This window comes from Loxodonta africana, chromosome 6, assembly GCF_030014295.1.
Source record: "Loxodonta africana isolate mLoxAfr1 chromosome 6, mLoxAfr1.hap2, whole genome shotgun sequence".
Taxonomy (NCBI): domain Eukaryota; kingdom Metazoa; phylum Chordata; class Mammalia; order Proboscidea; family Elephantidae; genus Loxodonta; species Loxodonta africana.
Window position 1 is genome coordinate 23,392,082 of NC_087347.1, and position 27,032 is coordinate 23,419,113.

The 27,032-nt window shown below is 38.7% G+C and overlaps 1 protein-coding gene and 1 non-coding gene across 3 annotated transcripts in view; both read left to right on the plus strand.

Moving 5' to 3' along the window:
* The window catches only part of FARSB (phenylalanyl-tRNA synthetase subunit beta), a 59,939-nt gene that overhangs the window by 15,374 nt on the left and 17,533 nt on the right, over positions 1-27,032 (plus strand). For both annotated transcript variants that reach the window (XM_010601660.3, XM_023541128.2), the window contains exons 6-15: positions 599-749; positions 3,709-3,817; positions 4,784-4,854; positions 6,711-6,772; positions 8,094-8,145; positions 9,216-9,277; positions 9,565-9,772; positions 10,245-10,325; positions 14,277-14,369; positions 15,806-15,923. In XM_010601660.3, the coding sequence (XP_010599962.1) occupies positions 599-749; positions 3,709-3,817; positions 4,784-4,854; positions 6,711-6,772; positions 8,094-8,145; positions 9,216-9,277; positions 9,565-9,772; positions 10,245-10,325; positions 14,277-14,369; positions 15,806-15,923 (1,007 nt within the window). The remainder of the gene's footprint in view (positions 1-598; positions 750-3,708; positions 3,818-4,783; positions 4,855-6,710; positions 6,773-8,093; positions 8,146-9,215; positions 9,278-9,564; positions 9,773-10,244; positions 10,326-14,276; positions 14,370-15,805; positions 15,924-27,032) is intronic.
* On the plus strand, positions 1,423-1,529 carry LOC111749493 (U6 spliceosomal RNA). Its single transcript, XR_002784626.1, has one exon. It is a non-coding gene; the product is annotated as a U6 spliceosomal RNA (small nuclear RNA).

A 27,032-nucleotide genomic window follows, 5' to 3' on the forward strand; every position in this document is an offset into this window, starting at 1 on the left:
TTATTCTAATTTAATGAAAACATTTACGTTCACTTGAGGATGCTAAGAAGAAACAGATTAAAAGAAGGTAAAGGAAATGCTGACTTTGAAAATGTCCCAGTAACAATATTTGGGAAAGCATAGTGACAAGGAATATATTTCAGCCAAAAAACCATATTTTTACACAAATAATGTGCACTTTCTATGTTTGTTTGCCAACCACTCCCTCCCCCCATGAGGTATTTTCATAAGCACACTATGCTAATTATTTTTTACAGCAACATGTGAAAAAATTGACATAGTGGTGCTTATGAAAATACCTCTCAGGGGAGGGAGCAGTTGGCAAACGAACGGAGAAGGTGCACATTATTTGTATAAAAATGTGGTAATGTGTTTTAAGTAGTTTTGTAATTTCTCATTATTCTTAATGGTTGAGAGAATTTGTTCATTGTATTCCCCTAAAGGTGCCATTTAAAAAAAAAAAAAAAAAAAAAAGGTGCCATTTAGCAACAGTTTATTTTAGGGTAGTATCTAAAAAATAATTTCTTAGATTGTCTGTGTTATCTTTAGAATTTCTGCTTTGGAATATTCACATATCTCTCTCTTTTTAACATTTTAGAAAAAGAGCACTGGTTGCTATTGGTACTCATGATTTGGACACTTTGTCAGGCCCATTTACTTATACTGCAAAGCGTCCTTCAGATATCAAATTCAAGCCTCTAAATAAGACCAAGGAGTATACAGCCTGTGAACTGATGAACATATACAAGGTAAATGTTCTTTTATATTACGCAAATACAAAAATCCAAACTCACTGCAGTCAAGTTGATTATGACTCCTGGTGACCCTATAGGACAGAGGAGAACTGCCCCATAGGGTTTCCAAGGCAGTAAGCCTCTACGGAAGCAGACTACCACATCCTTCTCCCACAGAGCAGCTGGTGGATTCAAACCACTGACCTCTTGGTTAGCAGCCAAGCACTTAAAACCACTACATCACCAGGGCTCCTTTATATTAAGAAATAAAAAAAAAAAAAACCCATTGCCATCGAGTTGATTCTGATGCATAGTAACCCTATAGAACATAGTAGAACTACACCCTAGAGTTTCTAAGGAGCGGCTGGTAGATTTGGACTGCTGACCTTTTGGTTAACAGATGAGCTCTTAACCACTACGCCACCAGCATAAATCATGAAATTCCTTCAGAGCGAGTTCTTGGAACTAGCGAAATGTAATGAGTGCTTTTTTAAAAAATACTAGTATATAGTGAAAACCCTGGTGGTATAGTGGTTAAGTGCTGTGGCTCTGAACCAAAGGGTTGGCAGTTCAAATCCACCAGGCGCTCCCTGGAAACTCTGTGGGGCAGTTCCACTCTGTCCTATAGGGTCGCTGTGAGTCAGAATCGACTCGACGGCACTGGGTTTGGTTTTGGTTTTAGTATATAGTGCTCACTTCAGCAGCACATACACTAAAATCGGAACGATACAGAGAAGATTAGCATGGCCCCTGTGCAAGGATGACACGCAAATTCATGAAGCGTTCCACATTTTTAAGCACAATCAAAATTAAAAAAAAAAAAAACTTCCCTAATTGAGGTGAAAGGTGAAGTAACTGCTTCACAAAGTGAAAGAGAAGGTATGGTCAGAGGGCTACCAGTTATACGTCTGACCTCGGGCAAGTCTGAACCTCAGTTTTCTAACAAACCGTGCAGTAACATCTATTTCACAGGGCTGTCGTCTGTTGTGAGGATCAAATAGGATAATGTATGTGAAAGTGCTTTGCAAAATATAAATTTGTAAGCAAACATTAGTTATTATTAATACAAGGAAAGTTTCCTTCCTCTATAAATAAAAAAAAATATATTAGTGTAGCTATTATAAGAATTCAAGAAAAGGTTTAAACATAGAAGAAAATATTCGAGGGTGGAGAGGGAGGGAGAGGGGAGTTCACTAACCAGATAGTAGACAAAAATCAGCTTAGGTGAAGGGAAGGACAACACACAGTACAGGGGAAGTCAGCACAACTGGCCAAACCAAAAGCTAAGAAGTTTCCGGAACACAGCTAAACACTTCCAGGGACAGAGTAGCAGGGGCAGGGGTCTGGGGACCATGGTTTCGGGGGACATCTGGGTCAACTGGCATAACAAAGTTTATTAAGAAAATGTTCTGCATCCCACTTTTGTGAGTGGTGTCTGGGGTCTTAAAAGCTTGTAACTGGCCATCTACGATGCGTCAATTGGTCCTGACCAACCTGGAGCAAAGGAGAATGAAGAACACCAAAGACACAAGGAAAATAGTAGCCCAAGAGACAAAAGGGCCACATAAACCAGAGACTGCATCAGCCTGAGACGAGAAGAACTAGATGGTGCCCAGCTACCCCAGTGACTGCCCTTACAGGGGACTCAACAGAGTCCCTGACGGAGCAGGAGAAAAGTGTAGTGCAGAACTCAAATTCGTGTAAAAAGACCAGAATTAATGGTTTGACTAAGACTGGAGGAACCCCAGAAGACATGGCCCCTAGACTCTGTTAACCCAGAACTAAAACCATTCCTGAAGCCAAGTCTTCAGACAAAGTTTAGACTGGATTGTAAAACATAAAATAATACTTGTGAAGAGTGTGCTTTTTAAGTTCAAGTAGATTCATGGGACTAAATGGGCAACTCCTATCCGGAGGTGAGATGAGAAAGGCAGAAAGGGACAGGAGCTGGTTGAATGGACACGAGAAACCTGGAGTGGAAAGGAGGAGTGTGATGTCACATTATAGGGATTGCAGCTAGGGTCACATAATGATATGTGTATAAATTTCTGTATGAGAAATTAACTTGAGCTGTAAACTTTCATCTAAAACACACACACACACACACACACAAACCTTGTGAGCGGCCATCTAAGATCATCATTTGGTCTCAACCCAAGTGGAACAACGGAGAATGAAGAACACCAGACACAAGGAAAAAATAGGCTCCAGCCCAGAGATACTGATTCACTGGATCTAGGATGGGACCTGGGCATAGTTCTGTTTGTTATTTTTTCAACTTCTCCGATGATTTTAATGTACGATTAGGATTGAGAACCCCTAAAATAAGCCATACCTCACTGTAACCTTCGTATTTAGGTATAATTAGAACTCATGCAGGTTTAAGATTTAACTAATTTTATGTGAGAAATAACAATTGCAAAGTGTTTATCACCCATTGTTAGCATTTTAGAGTCCCGACAGTGAAAGTGAACTCAGTAGGCACTGTACAGTGCATGGAAGTAGTGGGAATCATTCAAAAAAGCACCTATTATCCTGGTCTGATTTGCAAACAGTTTCTTCCTATTTACCTGAATAGTTCAGTGATGGTTGTATTTTGTTTGAGATGATTCAGGTACCTGATGCCAATTTATTTTCACTCTTTAAAACACTCAGGTGTGTTCTCTTTCCCCCTTAGAAACCCTATGGGGCAGTTGTACTCTGTCCTATAGGGTTGCTGTGAGTCGGAATTGACTCAGCGACAATGGGTTTGGTTTTGGTTTACCTTTCCCCAGTAGGAGATGAAGTGGTACAAGTATATTAAGATATTAATTTATATTAGAATATCTTATAAATTCAGAGCTGTCTGTAATGTGAGCCTTTTTTTTTTTTGCGCCTGACTTTCCCCCTCTCTTTTATGTTAGGTAGCTTTGTAAGCTAATTATAGTGCTAGAAATAAAAGACAAGTTTTATTTGACTTAATTTTTTTTTCCAGACTGACAACCAGCTTAAACATTATTTACATATCATTGAAAATAAACCTCTGTACCCAGTTATCTATGATAGCAACGGTGTAGTCCTTTCAATGCCTCCAATCATCAATGGTGAGTTATTTCAAAAGCCTCATGGAATTTCGCTGTTTCTTCTTTAACATTGCTGTAGAATTCTCAATAGATTTGGCTGAATCAAATCAAATAACTCTTAACCTGAACATCTCAAGTCTTTTGTAGATTTGATTGTAGTAGCTCTTTTCATTCATTCAAGAAATGGAGTGATCTAACATTTCACTGGTGATTTTATGAAATTTGTAAATGCACAAGTATTTATAAATATTTTTCTATGCCAGTCTCTGGATTCTGTTATATTCCTCCAAAAGGTGTTGTTATTCTGGTTATAGCAAGCAATTAATGTAGTTCAATTCAAAGTCAAACTCTGTCTGGTCTGCATTTTTATAGTTAAACTGAAACTTTCAAACTAAATTTTGCCATCTTAACTCCTTTCTGAAGGCTTTTTTGGTGAAGCAACTTAAATGTATTTATAAAATTTAATGACATGTCAGCCATAGATGTTTGCCGGTGCTGGAGGTGAGAAGGAGGATGAGCTGATTCACAGTGGGAAGGAGAGTCTTCCCTTCCTTCAGATCTTGGATTGTGGTAGTTACGGTGTTTTGGAGCACGGCTTTGGAGTTATCCAGATCTAGACCCAAATCTCAGCCTGGCTGCCTGTTAGCTTGTGATTAATGGTCAAGTAGCTTACTCCCTCTGAACCTTAGTTGCCTTGTCTGCACCTCCATCGTAGGTGATCTTTACCACAAGGTAAATATTAAATGAGACAACGTACGTTAAGTTCTTGGCACAGCACCTGACACAATGTATGCACTCAAAACAGGCTTTTTTATTTTTATTTCCTGATTCACAGTGGGGACTTAAAATAAAAGTTGAATACCCCCTTACCTCTGATTTATGTTATGCCCTAAATTAAAAATGTAGTTTCCGTTTTGCTGAGTTTTTAGCCCACTTATATTTCTGAAAATGATTTTGTTTATTGTTATTGTTTTGTTTTCTTTGCAGGGGACCATTCCAAAATAACAGTAAAGACTAGAAATGTGTTTATTGAATGCACAGGAACTGACTTTACTAAGGTAAGTAAAATTTTTGTCCTATCTTTATACTATCAGACGAGAATGATTTTACTTCTGGGCCAAGATATATGGCTAAACTTTAAAATGTGTTTGTTTTGTAGGTATAAACATATTTTAGATATTTTGAAAATTAGAAAGATGTAGATATTCTGTACTTTGGTTATGGTGCTTTCATTCATTCAACAACTATTTGATCAATACCTACGGTCTTCCCAGTGCCAGGAATTTAATAATGAGTGACATGTTTCTTGACTTCGAGGAGCTCTTTAATCTCTTGGAAAGAGTTAGCCATATACTCATATAAACAGACTGGGATGAGTGCTATAAGGAGAGCTGTACAGATTATTTCTCTTAGTTGACTTAATTTGAATGCTGAATAATTTCATACCTTTGTGTACTTGGGAAAAAAATTAATGAATTGGCTCTAAAGAAGTTTTATTTACCAAATTGTTAAAAGATTTATGCATATAAAGATATCTAGAATATATGGAACACTAGCTGTTCATTTGTCACTACATTTATTGGAATGGATTGCTATGAAAGCTTTTTTCTACTGCCTCTGACTTTACACACGTTAGGGAAGGCATAGAGTCAGCTGGCAATTAAGCAGTTAAAGAAAGCTAAACTTGAATGGGGAAACCCTGGTGGCATAGCGGTTAAGGGTTCAGCTGCTTACCAAAAGGTCTGCAGTTCGAATCCACCACATGCTCCTTAGAAACCCTACGGGACAGTTCTCGTGTGTCCTAGAGGGTCACTATGAGTCAGCATCGACTCAATGGCAATAGGTTTGGTTTAAACTTCAATGGCAGGAGAAGGCTGAACAACAGAAGTAGAGCAGATAAATGGCATTCACATACATTTTAAAGGATTGAAGACCATTGTAAGGTATTTTATGTTACAATAAAACGGTTGCTGTTAGGTGCCATCGAGTTGGTTCTGACTCTTAGCGACCCTATGCACAACGGAACGAAACAGTGCCCAGTCCTGCGCCATCCTTACAATCCTTGTTATGCTTGAGCTCATTGTTGCAGCCGCTGTGTCAATCCACCTTACGGAGGGTCTTCCTCTTTTCCACTGACCCTCTACTTTGCGAAGCATGATGTCCTTCTCCAGGGACTGATCCCTCCTGACAACGTGTCCACAGACTTTGGATATCTTCCCCGAAGCTTAGACATACAAGTGAAACAAGTATGAGCAAAACATATATCCCAGTAAGATGACCATATTTTTTTCCAAAGCTTAGAACCAAGGCTTGCGTATACTAAGGGCCTTATTAGTTGGTTAAATGTTTTTTTTTTTTTTAATTGGAAAAAAAAAATGCTTTGGGAAAAAAATATGCATTTAATCCTCATGATAACCGAGTGACGTTAATTTAACAGATGAGAAAACGGAGGTACAGAGATGATAAGGAGTGACTTGTCCAAAGTCATACCACTAATAGGTGGTTGAGCCCCAAGAATCAGACAGCCTGGCTGCAGAGACTTATGAGATGGATAAGATTTTCTCCAGTAGTTAGCCATGCAGAGACTTATGAGATGGATAAGATTTTCTCCAGTAGTTAGCCATTTCTCTGTCTTTTGAAACTTGGTGAATCCAAGGGTGGGGGCAGGAAAAGCAAGTGATTCATTCATCTCAATCTCGGATTATAACTCAGAATTGCATAAATGTAGAACATCTGCGATAAAAATGGCCCTACTTTAGCTCATACATTTTTATTCCACTTCCTTTTTTAGAACGTACATGTAAATGGCCACTTTTAGATGTTTGGAGACTAAATTATATTAAATATTCATTTCCATCTGTGTGAAGAGAAGGTATATTTATAGATAACCATGCTGTTTTTTTTCCATTTGCAGGCAAAAATAGTCCTTGATATTATTGTCACCATGTTCAGTGAATATTGTGAGAATCAATTCACGTAAGTTCAGTTAGCACCTTGATTGATTGCCTAAGGAGCCCTGGTGGTGCAGTGGTTAAGTGCTCAGCCGCTAACCGAAAGATCAGCTGTTCAAACCCACCAGCTGCTCTGGGAGAAAGATGTGACAGTCTGCCTCTGTAAAGATGACAGCCTTGGAAACCCTATGGGGCAGTTCTACTCTGTCCTGTAGGGTCACTGTGAGTTGGAATCGACTTGACAGCACTGGGTTTCTTTTTATTGATTACCCACTGATCTGAAGGCAAGGCATTAAGGCCTTGTGCTAAATATAAAAATGAAGCTTATGATTCCTGAAACTCGAACATAAGACATATACAGAAATAATGTATAAAATAAATAAAAAGTGACTGAAGTATTTTTAAAAGTTTCAGTGATGTTCTAGGTGTTTGTAAGAGCATGTTACTGTCAAATGAGGCGATCTGGGAAGGCTTCGTGAAGGAGTGAAACTTAAGCTGTGTTTAAGGATGATTGAGTTTGAGAAAGTAAAGGTGGGGAACAGCAGAACTAACAGCTACACTAAGGCATAGCAGCATCTGTAAGAGCACAGCACGTACCTGGTATATCTCAGTGTGATTGCTATATTTCTTTCAAAGCACATCTTTTTCAATTAAAAAAATTACTTAACAAACCTACATGTCCCTTACTGTGTGCTGGCATTATAGTTTATTCTAGAGTATTAATTATAATTAAAAATAAATGAATATCTGTAGAAAACGTGACTGAAATTGTATGGGCAGCATCTTTTTTTTTTTTTTTAATATGCATTTTAGTGGTTCTATCAGTTTTTTTGTTTTTTTTTTTATTTAGTGTTGGTTGTGTAACAAACCACCCTGGTAAAGCCTAGACTGTGTACATCAATATTGGCAAGGAGTCCATATATAGACACATGCTTTGGAGTAGTGGGAAGTAAACATATCAAGTGGGCATTGCCTAAAGGGACATGGGAGCCCGTGGCGATGGAATAGGACAGTAATACTGTAAACAGGAAGATTAACCCAACAGTAGTGTTGGAATGCGAATGGATGGAATGTGTTAAAGCTATAGTTGTAGATCAAGTGGAAGATTTGTTAACTATACACATTTCTAGAATTTACAGCCCTTTTTTTCCTACGTGGAGCCCTGGTGGCACAGTGGTTAAGAGGTTGGGTGTTGACCAGAAGGTTCACAGTTCGAATCCACCAGCTGCTGCTTGGAAACCCTATGGGGCAGTTCTACTCATGCCACAGGGTTACTATGAGTCAAAATTGACTCCACAGCAACGGCTTTTCCTAAAGTACTTTATTTTTGGCTTTTGTTTTTTCAGGGTTGAAGCAACTGAGGTAGTTTTTGCTAATGGGAAATCACATACCTTTCCAGTAAGTATTTAAGAAGTTGCTTACTGATGGTGATGATGAGAACAATGCTCATAATAATGGCTGTAGAATGTCAGTCTTCTGTCTACCTACTTATCCATCCAACCATCTACCCACCCACCTAGCCACCCATCCCCCTACCCATCCATTCACCCACCCACCCATCCCCCTACCCATCCATTCATCCACCCACCCATCCCCCTACCCATCCATTCACCCACCCACCCATCCATCCACCCATCCCCCTACCCATCCCTCCATCCATGTTCTTTACATGGTGAGGTTGTTGTAGCAGGAGCAAGAGAGCAAGCCCAGTGCCCAAGTGCTTGTCAGCATGGAATGTAGATTATATTCCCCAACCTGGGCACTGATAAGAAAGGAATATCTTCATTACACGGTAGACTTAGTGTGCCAGACAGTACATTGTGTTGCTTGAATTATTCTCTCTCGGTCACATACACCTGCTTGCATGAGATGAAATGGAAAATCTTTAGCAAGATTTATAAACGTCTTAGAAATGATGCAGTGTGCCAGTATTTTACTATAGGGAATGGTGGTTAATCAGAAATAAGAGAAAAATGTTTGGTGTTTTATATTAGTTCCCAGCAGTGTGAATTGTCTAGCAAATAAAATGTTCATATATGAATCTAATGTAATGAATTTGTTCCTCCATAATAATGTTTTGAAACACCGGATTTATTTCCAATCTCTGGCTCTAATGAAAATTTCTTGGGAGGGTAATGAAATTCAACAACAACAAGAAAATTGGAAAGAGTCAAAAACGGTATCTGATGGGGAATGATTAAGCAGGGCTTCAAATTGTTTCTTCCAGTTCCACCCCCTGCTGAGAATTTGCCTTTCTACTCCTAGATATACTGAATCTGAATCTACATTTTAACAATGTGGCTCTCAAAATTATTGTACATAAGAATCACCTGGGGATCTTTCCAAACTATAGATTCTGAGTCAGTATATCTGGAGTGGATTGCAAATTCTCAGCAGAGAGGCGACCCAGAAGGAACCAGTTCGAAGCCCTGAATTTAAGCTTCTCAACTATTCTTTTTCTTTTTAAGGAGCTGGCTTACCGAAAGGAGATAGTGAGAGCTGATCTAATTAACAAAAAAATTGGAATCAGGTATGCTCTGAAAACTTCACTTACTTACTGTTGAAAGAACTCAAGAATGACGTGCATGTGAGAGTATTTAATCTTTCCTGAAAGAATGCTTGGAAGAGGGTTTTGATTCCCCTTCAGAGTCAATTAAGTGTTGATGGAACATCAGCTCTTAGGATGTGTAGGGTCTAACAAAAATGGAACTCAAAAAAGAAAGGTTACTGTTTCAGGTAGTAGGATATTTTAAAGCAGAATATTAACATGTTTTAAATAATCCAGTGAAGCTTATGTTTCATACATTCCTATTTCAGAGAAACTCCAGAAAATCTTGCAAAACTTCTGACCAGGATGCATTTAAAGTCAGAAGTCATAGGCAATGGGAATCAGATCGAGATTGAAATCCCTCCAACCAGAGCTGACATTATCCATGCCTGTGATATTGTAGAAGATGCCGCCATTGCTTATGGATATAACAACATTCAGATGAGTCTTCCGAAAACGTACACCATAGCTAATCAAGTAAGATTGCACCTTTAAATAAAGACACCTTATTGTTAGGAACTGATTACTGAGTGCCAGGAGGACTGGGAGAAAAGCCGAACAGAGAGATTAAACAGGATTTTGGCATGCTATGAGAGGCTTTTGCTATTGGGAGGATACAAAAGAGATGCCCAATTGATCAGAGTAAGTTGAAAACCTGTGATGACTAGTTCTTTGAAGAAAGACAGGTTTCAAGCTTGGAGCCCTTTTGAATCTCTAAACTGGGAAATTCATTTTCTGAACTGGGGTTGAAGGTAGGCATGGTGTGTGGGAGAGGGGATTTGTGCATCTGTATGAATAGTGGGGTGACGCGTGGGGAGGAGGTGATGGTGGGACTAACAGTACCTTAGAAAGGCTTTCTCTTTAATGATGTGTTCTGTCTGAATCTTTTTGTTAAAAAATAGGAAATTTGATTGATGGAAATACAATGAATCCTTTTTTTTTTCTTTAGTTTCCTCTTAATAAGCTCACAGAACTTCTAAGACATGACATGGCGGCAGCTGGCTTCACTGAGGGGCTTACCTTTGCTCTGGTACGTCTTACGTGCTTTTTCTGCTCAGCTGCTTGTTTACTTTGAATCTCTAAATTATTTATTCTACGATTCCTATGTGAATTTATAAAATCTAGACAACTAAAATCTCCAGGTTCTAGAAGAATGGCTTTGTTATTTGAGATTATACCATATCTGGTAAATAAGTATTGAAGATTTCTTTTGTAGTAACAGAAAAATATGAAGGACTAGAAAAAGTGACTTAAATGGCAACATATTTTATAGTATCATGTAAATGTTGAGGGTTTCTGATGAATTTCAGAACCAAGTTTATCAATTTAGAAACTTTTGGTCTTAACTTGGTTATGGCCATGCCTACGAGATGCCACCCTGGTTAAGGGCTTTTGGACTGTTCCACATTAAACTTATTTCTTTGTCTTTGAATGTGTTCACAAACATTTGCTTTGAGTTGAAAAGCTGACATAAAAAGCCTAAATCAGGAAATGACTTTTATTACAGGAAGAGATGGATGCTCCCCTCCGCCACCAGATTGACCATTTGAAAGAATAAAATGTGTATGCAATTTGTAATTCTCTTTTCTGTTTTGCTGAGCATTTCTGTGATGCATACAGTGTAGTTCCTGAGTATTCAACTAAGTTTCAGCTTAACAACCGAGGGCAAAACACACAAAAACAACCAAAAAAGATAGCTCGTTTTAGCCCTAAAATTCTCACCCCTTTAGAGTATTTACTGGAGGTGGGAGTAGGAGTGACCATAAGGAGATACGGCCTCTCTCACGGCCCTTTCTTGAGCATCTCCAGTTCATGGCACATCAACATTGGAAGGACCTTAGCGATCTTCTAGTTCAACACCTTCATTTTTCTTGTTGAGCAGTTATTCTCCCCACAACTTCTGTTGAGCATCTTTTGTTTGCCAGGTACTACACCAGTGAAAAAGCCTGAGGCCTGGAGAGGATAAGTACCTAACAATTTTACACAGAAGCAAAACTGTGACCAGAATCCTGACCTTTGGTTCCTAAGTGCTTTTCCATAGCCCCATACTATGTATGCTGGGTCTGTAGAACCATGTTGTTCATACATGTATATATACATATATACACACACGTGCACACGCATATGTGCTTCTGTGTTTATGTATATATACATATATATATGTTGTTGTTAGGTGCCGTTAAGTCAGCTCCAATCCATAGTGACCTTATGTATAGCAGAACAAAGCATTGCCTGGTCCTGTACCATCTTCTTGATCATTGCTGTGTTTGAGTCTATCATTCCGGCCACTGTGTCAACCTATGCCACAAGAAGCCTCCCTCACCTTCACTGACCCTTCACTTTACCAACCATAATGTCCTTTTCTAGTGATCAGTTTTTCCTGATGACGTGTCCAAAGGAAGCAAGCTGAAGTCTTGCCATCCTCACTTGTAAGGAGCATTCTGGTTGTATTTCTTCTGTGTGTATGTACATATAGAGAGAGAGAGAAGGAGACATGAGCATCGGTGATTTCATGTAAAATGAAATGCAAAAAACAGAGAAGTTTATTTTTATTTTTTGAAATTATATAAATGGCACAGGAATACAAAAGATTCAGACTTTACAGAGCTATGTAGACTAAACCATGGGAGTTCCCCTTCAGTTCCCTTCCCCACTTCAAATCCTATTTTCCTTAACAGAACTAACTATTGTGAACAGTTTTGCATGTATTTTCCCTGAGAAGAGCACATACTCTGACCCCGAATTGTGGTGGCTCTGCAGAGTGTTCACCCCACACCGAGGGCTCTGTGGACCTAGTCCCATTTCTCCACAGTCCAGCCCTGTGAGGCAGGCGTTCCTGTCTTACCAGCAGTTAGTTTAAGTAACTGGTCCCAGGCCACAGAGCCAGCCCACTGTGGACCAGGTATTCAAGCCCAGGCCTGTCTGCATCCCAGGCCTGTGACTGAGCTGCCACACCAGGGCTGTTGGGAACAGTGCTGTCAGAAGTCACTTTAAAACACAGTTCCACTAGGGGGGAAGAAGCAGGGTGGTGGAAAGTTTCCGATTTGTGAGAAGACTTTTCCTCTAGGAACTACAACACTAAAGGTGTTTAGAAAGTTAGAAGCCTCAGGTGCAAAGAGGGTCTGTATAGGTGCGTCTGGTTTCGCACTAGAGTAACAGCCCCTCTTTCTAAAGAATAGTTTTTCATTTTCCAAATATCAGGAATTCACATCTCATCATTATGACTTTTGCTATATCTGCATGCTGGTTATAATATTTTCTTTTAAATTAACTCTCTTTTAATACAAAATACCTACTTTGGCCTTATAAGCAATAATATCTGTAAAAATTATGGGCTTCATTTACTTGTTATATTTTTATCTAACACTTTAAAATAAACATATAAATAACATTTTTAAAATGTACCTTCCTATATACCTAACTTGGAGTCCTGGTGGTGTAGTGGTCAAGAGCTCAACTGCTAACCCCAAGGTCAGCAGTTGGAATCCGCCAGCCGCTCCTTGGAAACTCTATGGGGCAGTTCTGCTCTGTCTTGGGGGTTTGCTATGAGTCGGAATCGACTTGACAGCAACTTTTTTTTTTTTAATATACCTAGCTATTGCCACTTAAGGCTACCTTGATTTAAACTGCTTCTTATTGCTGTATCTTATTGTCCACCCTTGTGATAAAGCACAAGGTTACTCATATACTTAGCTATGTAGCCACGTGTCTGCGGAGCAGTTTATTCTTTTATGGAGACAGTCAGTGCTAGTTCTGTTTGAGAGTGAGTTGCATCGTGTAAGTTGCATGTCCTCGTTTAGTGATGACATCATATCTAAATCTTGAAATCTTGTTACAAAAACTCCCCATGCCATAGAAGAAGCAGTTGTAGCCACAGGCCTGGCCCTGCCCTCCCCCTCCGCCCCCCCCGCCCCAACACACACACACTGTTCTCTGCAGCCATCATAGATCCCAGCACCCTCTTCTGCTCAGCCTGGATGTGGCTTCAGAATCTTTCCCAAGAAAGCATGGCAAGAGTCACTAGAACTGGCAGGAAGTGGTTACCAGTTCACTTGTTCTATACCATCCTTTTTTCTAAGCGAAAACAGATCATTTAGTCCTTGAAGACCATTTGTAGAACAGTGAGATGAGCGATATTGCCTAATGTTGGAAAATAGTACAGTAATATGATGGCACGTTAGTTTTCATGTTAAGTTTTAAATTCTTTTCCAGAAAGCTAGCATCAAGGTGTGTAATCATTGTTCATTCTTAGTAATGATTTATTTATCATCATCATCATTAATATTTATCAAGTGCTTACTCTGTGCCAGGCACATTATTTCTATCATCTCGTCTCATTTATTGGACATGATGTGTCTAATAGTCAGTGAGTTTATTTGTGTAGCTTCTGCCTGTTGTTGTTGTGTGCCATCGAGTCGATTCCAACTCATACCAACCCTGTAAGACAGAGTTGAACTGCCCCATAGGGTTTCCTAAGCTTACAAGCTTTACAGGAACAGATCGCCATGCCTTTTCTTTCAAGGAGTGGCTGGATGGATTTGAACCACCAAGTGCTTATTCATTGTACCACCAGGGCTGACTTCTACCTACCACACTGGTTTCCGGGATGGCTGCAAGTAGGGCTGGGGGGGTGTTTTAGGTAAAGACAGAGAAATGTGTAAGACTTAGGGAGTGGGTAAGGAATCTATAAATAAGACCGGAGGTGCAGATAATACCACCATCTCCATGTGAACATTCACCTTAGCTCTGAATCAAGGTTAGAAGTTCTGGTAAGAGAACTATTAATGTTAAGTTGCATCTGCTATGGGCCTGAAATTAATAGATGTATGTTTATGCTTACCTTCTTCTTAACTTACTGACTTATGTAGAGAATGTACATTGCTACAAGAGCATCATAAGTTGACTTACAGCATTAAATAATTTTTATATTAAATTTAGCCACTGTTTTTCCATATTGATCTATTTTGTATGTACTTCTTAGTGCTCCCAAGAAGATATTGCTGATAAACTTGGTTTGGATATCTCTGCAACAAAGGCAGTGCACATAAGTAATCCTAAAACAGCAGAATTTCAGGTACGAATTTTAAGTAGATAAGAATTTAGGTAAAAACCAAGAAGCAATGCATGGGTTAGGAAAAGGCGCTTCTGTCATTATATTTCAAATGACAAAGTCTTACAAGCTTTTTAATCTCTTTTTGGGTAAGTTTGTAGTTGGTTCTTACAGGCTTTGCTGGCAAAAATTCTTAAAAGTTTTTTTTATTATTTTTTAGTTAACTTTATAGTTGGTTCTCACTTGCTTTGTGCTATCTAGCCCAATCTCTTCTTTTTTTTTTTAATTGTTGTAAATGGCCCAGTCTCTTTAGTCTGAACTTTTCATTTCATAATTGATTTTTTAAATATTATTTTCAAATTTCATCTCTTTTCTACTCATTTGTAATAAAAGAATCAAAACCTGTTCTCAGTACCCCCATTAAATTCTTGACTCTGCTGTCTTTGTCTTTCATTGTAATTTTCTAGTTTATTGGCAGTTTCATGTAGAGTTTAGAAAGATTTTAATGAGAATGATACTTTAATAGTAAATATTAAACCTACTAAATTCCGTAGAGCTACCTAGGTTAGAGCTACACTAATTAAATAACCGATTGGTAAATAATATGCGTCAAGTACCTGGATTCTTCCTCGACATTCGGTACCGGAGCTTTGAAGAATCCTTTGACTGGTTTCGGAAGAATTGCGATAACAAGTTTTCATGTTTTTTGAGGTCACTGTATTTGGTTAGAGTGATTTTCAGTAAATCTCAATGGATTTTTATTTGATTTATTCCAAATTTCCCTTTTTCTCCCAGTTTTATTAATCAAGTTTGATAGGTTTATTAAGATATGGTATCTCTTATGTTCTTTAGGGTTTACAGCCTGTTGTACCTATTTTGTGTAAGTGGGAAGAAAACAAACAGAAATCCATTAAATGGTACTATAAATACTTATGGCTTAGCACGGTTTTAAGAATCAATATTTCTGCATCAAATACATTAGAAATGACAGTGAGTATGTCTTTTAGACTTGACAGATTCTATATTTTACCCCTGCTTTATCGTTTTTTGTTTTTTTTTTTATCAACAGATAAACAGGTTATCATTACTGATGTGTGCCACTTTTCCCTATCAACAGAGGGGCAGGGATGGCTTGCGTATGTTGCCGTCATCTCAGAGGGACGCTGGGTAGTTGCGGGATGTGGTCTGGTTGGTTGTGCTGGCGTACTTGTAGGGGTTGAGTCGAAGCAGACGCATGTTGCTCACTTACTTTTAATCAGATTTCTGATTTTTCATTTTGTAAGTTTGGAAGCCAGAGTCTTTTCAGTTATTTTAGTGGTCCTGGAATTGACAATTAAAAATGATTTGGGTTTTCCTGAAATATCTTCCTGTGAAGCCAAGGAGTCTTTTGGCTTGTCTTTAACCGAGAAGATCTGTTTGGTTCCCATTTGGTCAGTGCAGTTTCACGTCTTCTCCTGCAGGTGGCACGCACTACCCTTCTTCCTGGCCTTCTAAAGACAATAGCCGCGAATCGGAAGATGCCCCTTCCTCTGAAGCTGTTTGAAATCTCAGACATTGTAGTAAAAGATTCTAGCAGAGGTAAGAATGAGTCACCGTCGATGAATATGCTTAAAATTTTTTTTTTTTTTTTGCATTATGAAATTTTTCAAACACATGTACAAGTAGAGGAAATAGTGTAATTAACCTCTATGAACCCAGCACCCAGTGTCAACAACTGTCAACACGTGACCAGTCTCCTTCATCTATACCCCCACCTACTTCCCCATATTATTTTAATGTAAATCCTAGGCATTATAATATTTTGTCAGTAAATACTTTAGTATATATTTCTGAAAAATAAAGATCACTACTTCTATTTTGTTCTTATTTTTTTCTTTTAATAATCTAACACCGTTATCATGCCATAAGATCATCAAATATCTAGCCTAGTATTCAAATTTTCCCAGTTTCATAAAGGTAGTTTTTATTGTAGATTTATTTGAGTCAGAATCCAAGCAAGGTCTAGATAGTTGGTTGCTGTGTCTCTTATCCCTTTTCATGTAAAGCACATTTTAGCAAAGAATTTGGTAAGATTTATGAAGAGCCCTATTAAAACCTCAACTTGAAAAGTACTGTGGAAAATTTTTTTTTTTCCTTTATCACATGACTTTTAGGCATATCGTTTTAATGTACTTCATATCAAGTCATTCTAGTTTATCGTGACTCCTCACAATCTCTGTTATATCACTTTCTTTCCATTTTGAGTATGATCTGGGCTTGTTAGTCCTGGAAGTAGCTTGGTCCATCATTTGGAACACAGGAGTTGTTTGATAAATATATTGTATATTTAGTAAATACCTAAACCTGGTTGTCAGGGAGGCCTGTTCCATGCAGACATCCATGTCTCTAGTCTCTGACACAAGCCAGACTGTGATTGCTTCAAGCTGTCTTTCTGGTGGTCCTTGGTGAGTGGTGCCCTCAAATGACTAAACCGCTGGCAGCGTTTCCTAGGTTCCCTGGATTTAACAGCTCAAGACCCAGCATTGTCTATTCAGCAACTCTTGCTCTAGAATCTATGGACTTCCTGAACGTTCTTTTGAATAAGCTGGCAGATGCAAAGGCCTTTTCCTTAGCTTCCTCCTAAAGAAGATACTGTGGCATCATTCTTAATGACCAAAACTAGTCAGAAACAATTGGTTATGAATTTACCCATCTTAGAAAATATTCTAAAGGTATGACCACCTTGACCCTATATCAACTGTCCATAGTAACTTTTCAACCAAGGCTGGATTCTGTCCATTCGCCAATGTCAGCCTATCTTTAGTTAACAGCATTGCCTTGCATTCGTATAGTACTTTTTACTTTTCAAAAAAAGATTTTAAGTATACTTTTTATCTTTTGATTGTTAAAACATCTCTTTGAGACAGATGGCACAAGAAATATCCCCATGTAACATATATAGGAAAATTGAGCTAGAAAAGTGGTGCCTTGTGTAGGGTCACGTAGAACTATTGGACTTGACGCCAGAGCTAAAGTTTAAGTCTCAGTGCACGTGTCCTCAGAGAATAAAAGTTCATTTTAATAGCAGTCTATGTAGAATTTGTGTTTTGGGCAGTAAATCTGGAATAGAAATCAGAAAGCATTTTCTTTGCCAGCTGCAAATAGTTTGAGGGTTCTTGTGCCTCAAATCCTCCATTGGTTGAGATAACTGAGAATTTGTTATAACTCCAGTGTCGGATTTTTCTGTTTGCTTTGACTTGTTGCCTTTCATCTTAGCTCTCTGATTTTTATGCTGTTTTGATCTTTGGTTATATCCATGCATATTTATAAATACTGGATTTGGCTAATTAGACTAAGCTTCCTCAAAAGTTCTATAATACTATAATGCTTTTCAGGAATAAGCCTCTCCTCTAATTGCAAGGGCTCCCTACGAGGCTGTGCAGGCTAGTGGACTGGAGGCTCAGAGCCTAGAAGGTGACAGCGGGAAACAAGCTGGAATCCTCACAATTGCCACAAGGGAGGTTTCAATGTAGGTATGAGCACTTTACTGCAGTGCAGTCCTGGGTGGAGGTGTGTATTTGTTGGGAAGGCATGGACTCTACTCTGCTTCTCTTTCTGGCCCCAAGGCTTATTCTTGGAGATGACTTTCCTGTTTAGAGAGCTGTTCTTAAGCATTAATGCTATAGGCCATCTTTTAACAAATCACCCGGGTGTTCACCCCAGAAACCCAGTCCATATACTTTTAACTCAAAGATTGCATTTCTGCTATATTTTGCTTCATCAGAAAGAATGGTTCTTGTCTACTTAAAGAGCAGTCTTCTTTTATACGTGTTTTTAGTTGTAATTATTCTGCTATTTTCCCATCAATTCAATTCTGTCTGATACTATTCTTTCCTGTTCCCATGCCCCATAATGATTTATTCTTTTTCTTTAAACTGCTCTATCATATCAGTGGGATTTGAAGAAGGAGGGGAGGTAAATGTACACAGTAAGTCTACCGTCTTGAAAACAGAGGTTGGTTTTAATTTATTTGGGGTGTTTTATGTTTAGCAAAGAGCCCTGGTGGTGCAACGGTTAAGCGCTTGGCTGCTGATCAAAAGGTCGGCCATTTGAACCCACCAGCCACTCCTCCAGAGAAAAATGTGGCCGTCTACTTCCATAAAGATCGCAGCCTTGGAAACCTTATTGGGCAATTCTGTCCTGTCCTATAAGGTCGATGTGAGTTGGAATCGACTCCATGGCAGTGGGGTTGGGTTTGTTTTATTATTTAGGGCTGGATTTTATTTCATAACAGAAGAAGCTTTTCTGGCGGATTATCCTAAGTATGTGTGTGTGGGTCCCCAGCTTGTCATCTGGCGCACATGGAGGTCTGTGTAGGCGAGGCAGCACAGCATCAGGGGTCCAGAGAGACTGGAGTCAGAGGGCCTGCCACTCACTAGCTGCTTAACTTTGGGCAATTTACTTAACCTCTTTGTGGCTCAGTTTCCACATCTTCGCAATGAGGAAAATAATGGCACCTATTAGATTTGTTGTAAGGGTGAAATGAAATTGCATTTTGAAAAGTTTTACTACGTAGTTAGTACTGTTTGATATCCTCATTATTGTTATCGGTACGTCAGCTATCCCGCAGGCCAGCTAGCTAGCATTCTGGTCATGAAAACGTTAGCTGGCCATTAAAGGGTTAATATCACTTTGCTAAGGTCCTTGGGACTATTGTTTATCTGAACCTTTGACTTACTTGGTTTTTTCTTCTTTTGCACCCTCTTTTAGGATAGGAAAAACAAAAAGTACTAACATTGGAATTAAGAAAACAGGAATGGTGTTTTTGAAGTAATTCATCTCCCGTTCCTTTTCAGTAAATGGAGCGTGAGTGTTTTTACTGTCTCAAAGCAGTAACCACCTCTCTGTTGGATTTATATTAGCCATATCCTCCCAGATAAGGTGACTTTCTTTGAAGAAAAAATCTAGACTGTCAAAAATCAAATGATAGAGTTTTCCAGTTAGTTTGGAAGCTTCTCAAATCTTCATTAGCGGGAGTAATATTCAAAGTACTAGTTCAAAAGGGGTGGGTAGATAGCGAGAGTGGGCAGTCTAGCTCAGTGCATGGATAGAAAAGTTTTTTGGAGTTCCTTTCCTTTGCTAGGGACTGCTTGGTATACAGGGGAAAGAGTTTCCAGTCTTAAAGGAAAGACAGAGCAGTGAGCAGATTCTTACAGATAGTGCTCATAGGGAACGTGAAGGTGCCCCAGGAGCACAGAGGAATGAGCAACATCTGCCACTTACATACATGTTGAATAATATTAAGAAAAAACCCAACACTCCCAGGCTCACATCAGTTTTGTGTAGGTAAGTATATCTTCCACAGTGGAAATGAAAATGGAATCCACGCTGGATTTCAATATGCCTCCCACACATTTTATCTGACTGCCTCCCTCTCAGAGTAGATGGACTGTCAGCCCCTGTTCTCATGCTTGACCTAATGGGACAGTTTATTATGCCAGTGAGGACTTCTTTGACTGATGGTCTATGTGGTGTAAGGCTGTCAGGCTGCCAGCCTAGAGACTCAGCCAAGCACACTTCTCAAGTGCTAACACTTCCTCTCTAAATCAGACACGTTCAGGTTCTTTGAGGCTGCGCCAGCCACTGCATTTATTGAACCTCCAGATCCAAAGTGGCTGCAACATTTTAAAAAATTAGTCACGACTCAAGAGTCGAAGCTGATTGATGCCTTTTGTTGGGCAGAGTGGCATGTGTGTTTGGAATGAGAAGTTGAATGCAGACTGCCTTGGGATACTTTTTTCAGCTTTGTAGCAGGGAAGTCCGTAGAGCCAGCACTGAAATTACTCCTAGGGGGCATCTGGGTGAGTTATTGGTGGGTTTTGGTTGTTAATATTTTTGTTTATTCTCTTCGATGTCCGGAATAACTAAACTATAGACAAAATGGTAAACACATTACTTCAGGGGGACGAAGGACCTAATTATGGATTGCTAATCTTTGTGCCCAGAAAAACAACTATATTTCGCGAAGTCATATATTCCAGGTTTTTATTAAATGCAGATTGAATCCTGTAATCACACTTTATTCCTTGATGGTCACTGAAGCTGCTGGTATGTCTAAAATCTCACAGAAAGGACAGGAGGAAACACATCACGAGGTTGAGTCTGTTTACCTTTAAAAGGATCAAGAGTCTAAGAGAGGAAGACCTAGTTTGGCCTTGTAAAGTACATCAGGTGATTTAGATTTAACATGACACAATTACCATTTGGACATATATCTATGAAGAACACTGATAATCAAATTGCCTTGCACCTTAGTTTCAACTACTGCATTTAAAATTTTTTGGATGTTAATAACTATTATAGTAGATGGAGTAGGTTAACAGCCCTTGACCACTCAGAGAGCTCCAGTTACCTGGATTTCCTCCCAAGCACATCGCTCCAAGCCTGCCTTTCTTGCTCACGCCACCCGCCTTCCTCCAAGGCATTGCTGCAATCCTGGTACAAACTGCATTTCCCTAGCCCCCCAAAGTACTGTTTAAATAGTTTCTGAAATTTCATATTCTCTATGAAGCTTGTCTAAATCAGAGAATCACCTACTTTTCTTCACCCCACCTAGTTTGAATGTGGAAATCCACTTTTTTTTTTTTTTTTTTTTAACTTTACTTTCAATATATACGATTCCTGTTCCTTTCTCCTCTCTGGACTGCCATGGCTGCCATAGACCATAAACTAGTTCACTGTGCTGTTGTGATTTGGTTTATTCTTTCAATCTGCTGCCAGTTTGTACCATATATGTATGTACTCTAGTGTTCGTGGATCTGTCTTATATTGTAAGCTACTAAAATATGGAGGCAGATCTTTATAGTTTTCTCGTGAAACTCTTTCTTGATAAAGAGCTTGGTAAAAACTTCTGATTACAGGCTTGTGCTGTATTTTCTCAGCTCTTAGAAATTGTCCATTTATTCAACAGCCATCAAATAATGGAAGCATCCACATGTGGAATGTGGTTTTCTGAAGGGAGCTTATGTCACCAGTCTGGATTAACTTAATTTTACTATTTCATATTTTTGGCATGTAGAACTTCCAATTAATAATTCAAAAAGTATGGGTGTAAGGAGGATTAACATTACAATATTTGAAGCAGCATCATTCGCATATGTGATGGCATCTTCGCTGTACAGATACATCATTTTTAATATAGAAAGTTATTTTAGTTTGTTTAGTTCCACATAGTTAAGATCGGCTAACGTGAATATAATGTGCTTTGCCATGCATTGAATATGATATTTTTTAATAGATAAAAATCCATTCCAGGTTTACGTTAATGAAATAAAAACCAACCTATGAGGACACAACTTTTCATTTGTGCATTGCAAAGGTCATAGTTTTCTCCTCGCATTTGTTTCGTGGTTTTTCAGCATTATCTAAAAAAGAAAGACCCTATACTTTAGGGCTGTAATATAAAAATGTTACAAGAAAGATTGTTCTTAAGTTTTACTATGTTTATTTTTTGAATTGAAAGTATGTTTATAGTATCTTTAATAGCTTTCAAGAATACATACTTTTAACTTAAGTGTAATTTTATTCTTTTTATTAAAAAGTCCTTCCCCTGGAGCTGAAACCCTGAATTTGGACTCCTAGCCTCCTAGACTGTGAGAGAATAAATTTCTCTTTGTTAAAGCCATAAAAAAAAAAAAAAAGTATCTGGAGTCCCTGGGTGGTGCAGTTAACATGCGAACTGCTAACCAAAAGATTGGAGGTTTGAGTCTACCCAGAGGTGCCTCAGAAGAAAGGCCTGACAATCTACTTCCAAAAAATCAGCCATTTGGAAAAAAAAAAATATATATATATATATATAAGTATCGCACTTCTCCCTAATACTAGGCATTTCCTATGCATATTCAACCATATGTTTTACATTTCTTTATAGAGCCATAGCTATGGATACTTGTAGCATCTACAAAAACAAGATAAAACTTGTTCTGTTGTGACACCTTGCTTTGTCCTATGAATGCATACTGTGGACATCCATCCGCCTCATTCTTCTTAAGGGCTACATGATGTTCTGGCATAGGGATGCACTATAATTTATTGACTTAGACTGTAGTGATAAATATTTCGATTGTTAGCAGGCTTTTACTAAAAATGTGTTGCAGTGAACATCCAGGTACTTTTGTGCAGATACGTACTTTAGAAATAAAAATGGGTCAGTCCATGTTTGATACCTTGTCAAATTCTCTTTCAAAAGAAGGATTGTTTCAAAGTTCACAGTCCTCCCAAGAGTGTATGAAAGTTCCCATTTCCCACTATTAGGTATCATTTTTCAAGGTGTTACATCTTCGGAGGATGCTTTCAGCTCTTGTAATCCTTTAGGCCGACCTTGAAATTCTCTAGGGATATGTAATATCTGCAATACCACCTTTTGGGTCTTTCAGGTACTAATGTTAAAGTGAATTTGTTGGATGGAATAGACTTAAACATCAGGGTGATTTATCTTTATTTTCTGAGCTTGGCCACAGTATTAATCTCAAGCTTAGGATCAGCCCCTGATTAGCCGGGAAACCTTATTGGTCTCCCAGAACCCCCTTCTCCCAGTATCTTTATTTGGGCCTCGTGGATACGGATGAGAACAAGGACGGAAAGGTTCTCTCGAAGGCTCTGCTGTTTTCCAGTCTGTCCCATATATGATAACATAACCTAGCACCCCTCGTTTGCTTTTCCTCGCTGGTACCTTGGTGAAAGAGGATCTCCACTGAGCAGGAGCCTGTTCTAAACATCTGCGTTATGTGCAGTAGTCACCTACCAGGGGACATCACATACATTCTTTTCCTTTTCTCTTCTTTGAAAAATCATTTGGCATGTTCTTTCAGTTTATAGAGTCGTGGCCAGCTGCCCCTCCTTTGGGTGGTTTAGATCAGCCTCTTCAGGCAGTACTTTGAAGTCTGTGAAATACATGTATAATTTAGCCTGACATACTTGGCAGGCCCATTTAAAAAGCAGAATTGTTTGATGGTATGACACAAGAGGTCTGTTAACTAAGTTATAAAGAACTGAGGCATTTCCAACAAACTCTAGTTTTGGCATGAAATTTAAATCGTTCTTATTTTGTGGCGTGCAGTCAGTGAACTTCCTGTGATGTAATATGGCCTCTCGGTGCAAGATATCAGGAAATGGGAATTTTACTATACCTAGCAGTTTCTTGTAGGAGGAATGGGTGGAACGGAGTATGTGGTTATTTTCTCTTTTCATTCAATTCATCTACGGTAGCGGGAACATCTTAGCAAGATGTGAGGAAAAAAGTCTAGATGGAATGGTAGCCCATGGGAGATGTGAAAACCAGCCAGTCGGTGGGGCCGAGAGGGGGGACCTGATTAATGAGTTTAATCTAATTCTTATGGTGTGTTTAATATATAGTCCTAAAAGTCAGTGGCCTCTCTTAAAAACATTGCAAAATTAATTCTAAAAACATACAGTTCATTATTGCATGTGTGTGCTGTTAAACATCGTGAGACTTCTATGGAATGAAATCAAATATATATTTTTTTAAGGCCCTGTATTTTTTATTGTAATTTCACTATTCTGACCACCAAATATCACTTAATTTGTTTTTTAAAATTCTAAGACTTTAATCCAGATGTTGCACTCTTATCAGAAAGGCAAGTTTTACATAATTTGGAGATCAGGAAAAAAGCACTCCCAAGCAGAGGTTACCAAAATAAACTTGCAGTTCTTTTGCCCAGCTCTGAAGGGTGGCATTACTATTGGGCTAAGTCCCTCACAGCAAAAATGGAACTACAAAGTCGTTTCAATACGTGTCTGTGTATTCAAGTGGAAGCATGTGACACCAACAAATGGGTACCACATGGCAGAGATACCCAGAAGCAAGCCAGCAGTATGAAAGGGATAATTTGGTTCTGTTTCATTTCATTTTTTTCCCCTTCAGGGAGAGACAGAAAAAGCACGAGAGCAAGCTAGAGAGGGAGGGCGCGGGCATCCACAGATGAATCAGGCCCCATTTTAGTTTATGCATGTGGTTAGTTTAGTTTGGTTTCATGCCCACCAGGTTTTAATATTGATCTTTTATTCTTACACCTTTGATTATAAGCTTTTAGAGACCAAAGTTCTTTTCCTTGAAAACAGAGGGGATGGAGAGCGACAGCCGTATGATACGTTTTCCACATCAGCTGGCTCTTGAGCTGACTTAGAATGCGGTCCCTCGGCTGGTCCTGGCCTTGATGATTATTTGTGTGTGCCTTCCCTCCCTTACCAGGCTTTATTCATTTACTTAGAAAATAATTATTGAGGCCTTAGTCAGAGCAAGCTCTGTACAGGCTTTAATCTCTACTCTCTATGGATACCTGGATTGGAGTGCCTTGAACACAGTAGGTACCCAGAAATATTAAATGGCAAGAATGGTTATTTCTCCACATTGGTTCCGTTAGGAATTTAACTCAGAATATACTTCCCATGAGTTACAATACTGTTGATGACTGACTTCTAATATAATTTAGTTTATTGACTTCTAAAATAATTTATTCCAGTTGATTACATAGAATTTATAATTATCAAGGATAAATGCATGGGAACTTTAAAAAAAAATTAAAACACTGGTTTATTGTATCAAAGTCATTTCACAGATGCACATCTTTGACTATGTAAAGTAGGTATACATCCATACATAAGTTTGCCCTAATTTGTTTATTTCCACCTAAATCCTTTAAGGTGCACAGTATAGTGAAGGGCATGGGTTTTAGAGTCAATGCTGGTTAAATCCTGGTTATTAATTATGGTTAGTTTTAGCCAGTTAGTTTGGCTTTGGACAAGTTACTTAATCTTTCTGAGCATTTTTTTCCTTAACTGTTTTATAGTGATAATAATACCTACCTTGTATGATTGTTGGAAACCCTGGTGGCGTAGTGGTTAAGTGCTAAGGCTGCTAACCAAGAGGTCAGCAGTTCAAATCCACCAGGTGCTCCTTGGAAACTCTATGGGGCAGTTCTACTCTGTCCTATAGGGTCGCAATGAGTCAGAGTCGACTCGACGGTAGTGGGTTTGGTCGGTGGGTTTGTATGATTGTTTGGGAATTAAAACATTATAGATAGATAGATAGGTATTAAGTACCTGGCACAGAGTATATTCAGTTGTTGTTAGTTGCCATTGGGTTGATTCCGACTCATGGAAACCCCAGTGTGCAGAATAGAACTGCTCCATAGGATTTTCCAGATGGTGAGCTTTTAAAAGCAGATCTCCAAGCCTGTGTTCCAAGGCACCTCTGAGTGGGCTTGAACTGCCAACTTTTTAGGTAATAGCAGAGTGCTTAACAGCTTACATTACCCAGGGACCCTTTATAATTTAGATATCTGGAAGGGCTGGGTGTATCTGTTTTGTGTCCGCTATGGCTAGTAACAATTATCTGTGGGAACCAATCTGGGGGAGAGTTTTTGGTCAAAATATGCTAATATGAAGCAATTTTTTATTTTCAGCTGTTTCCTCAGATAGGTATTAGCTTGTTCTTTCCCTTAATTTGAAAAGCAAAACGAGGTCAACATCCATTCAGTGTTTATCTTGGAGCAATGAAGAAGTATTAAAGGGCCCCAAGTATATATACCTATTATAAAGTTAAATGACACCACTGGATTTGAGTCTACCTTGATATGCTGTGCAATTTTTTTTTTTAAGATGCATTTCACGAAGGTTTAGATTCATGTAACCATCACCATAGTCGGGACACATAATGTTTCCATCACCCCAGAATCCCCTCAAATCGCACCATTGTAGCACCTTCTCTCCTCGCACCTAACCCCAGACAACTGAGCTGTTCCTGTCAGTATAGTTTTGTCTTTTCCAGAATATCATTTAATTGAATCCCACTGTATGTAATCTCTTGAAATTGGCATCTTTCGGTCAGCATAATGCCTTTGAGACTTATCCAAGTTGTCAAGTCTGTCAATAGTTTGCTCCCTTTTACTGCTGAGTAGTATTCCATTGTATGGATGTACCATAGTTTATTTATCCGCTTGCCCATGAGAGGACACTTGGGCTGTTGCAAATATCAAGTTCTTAGAATTTGTTTTAATTTTCAGAATAGAATAATACATATAATCAAGGAAAAATTGGAAAACAGATAAAACTTGGAAAAAAATTATCCTCACTCAAACATGATGTTATTGTGTGCTAGTGAGTCGATTCTGACTCATAGTGACCTCTGTTAACATATAGATATATTTCTTTTCAGTCTTTTTTCCTGTGCATGGAATGTTTTGGCTTATGGTTATAGTCATATATAGTTGTGATGGTACTTTTCATAAACTGTTGTGTTCTGCTTCGTTTTCATGTTTTAATTGTAGGGAATGTATGTATCAACCATATAGAGTTCAAACAGTGATAATAAAGTAGACACCAGTGCAGCCATCACGCAGATTCAGAAATGTAGTATTACTAGTACTTAGCACGTATTTTATGTAACCACGCCCCTATTTAGTTGTTTCTGAATTTCACTATTGGAAATAATGTTGCAGCAAATGCCTTTCTACCTAAAGCCTTTTTTGTATTTAGGGTTATGTCCTTTGGATAGTATTACCGAGTAAAAGAGTATGAAGTTTTAAGGCTCTGGTATAGATAGTCCTAAATTGTTTACAAAGGGTTTTACCAATTTATACTGCAGTCAAGCATTACAGTCACTGCACCAGCATCTCCCTAAATAAAAAC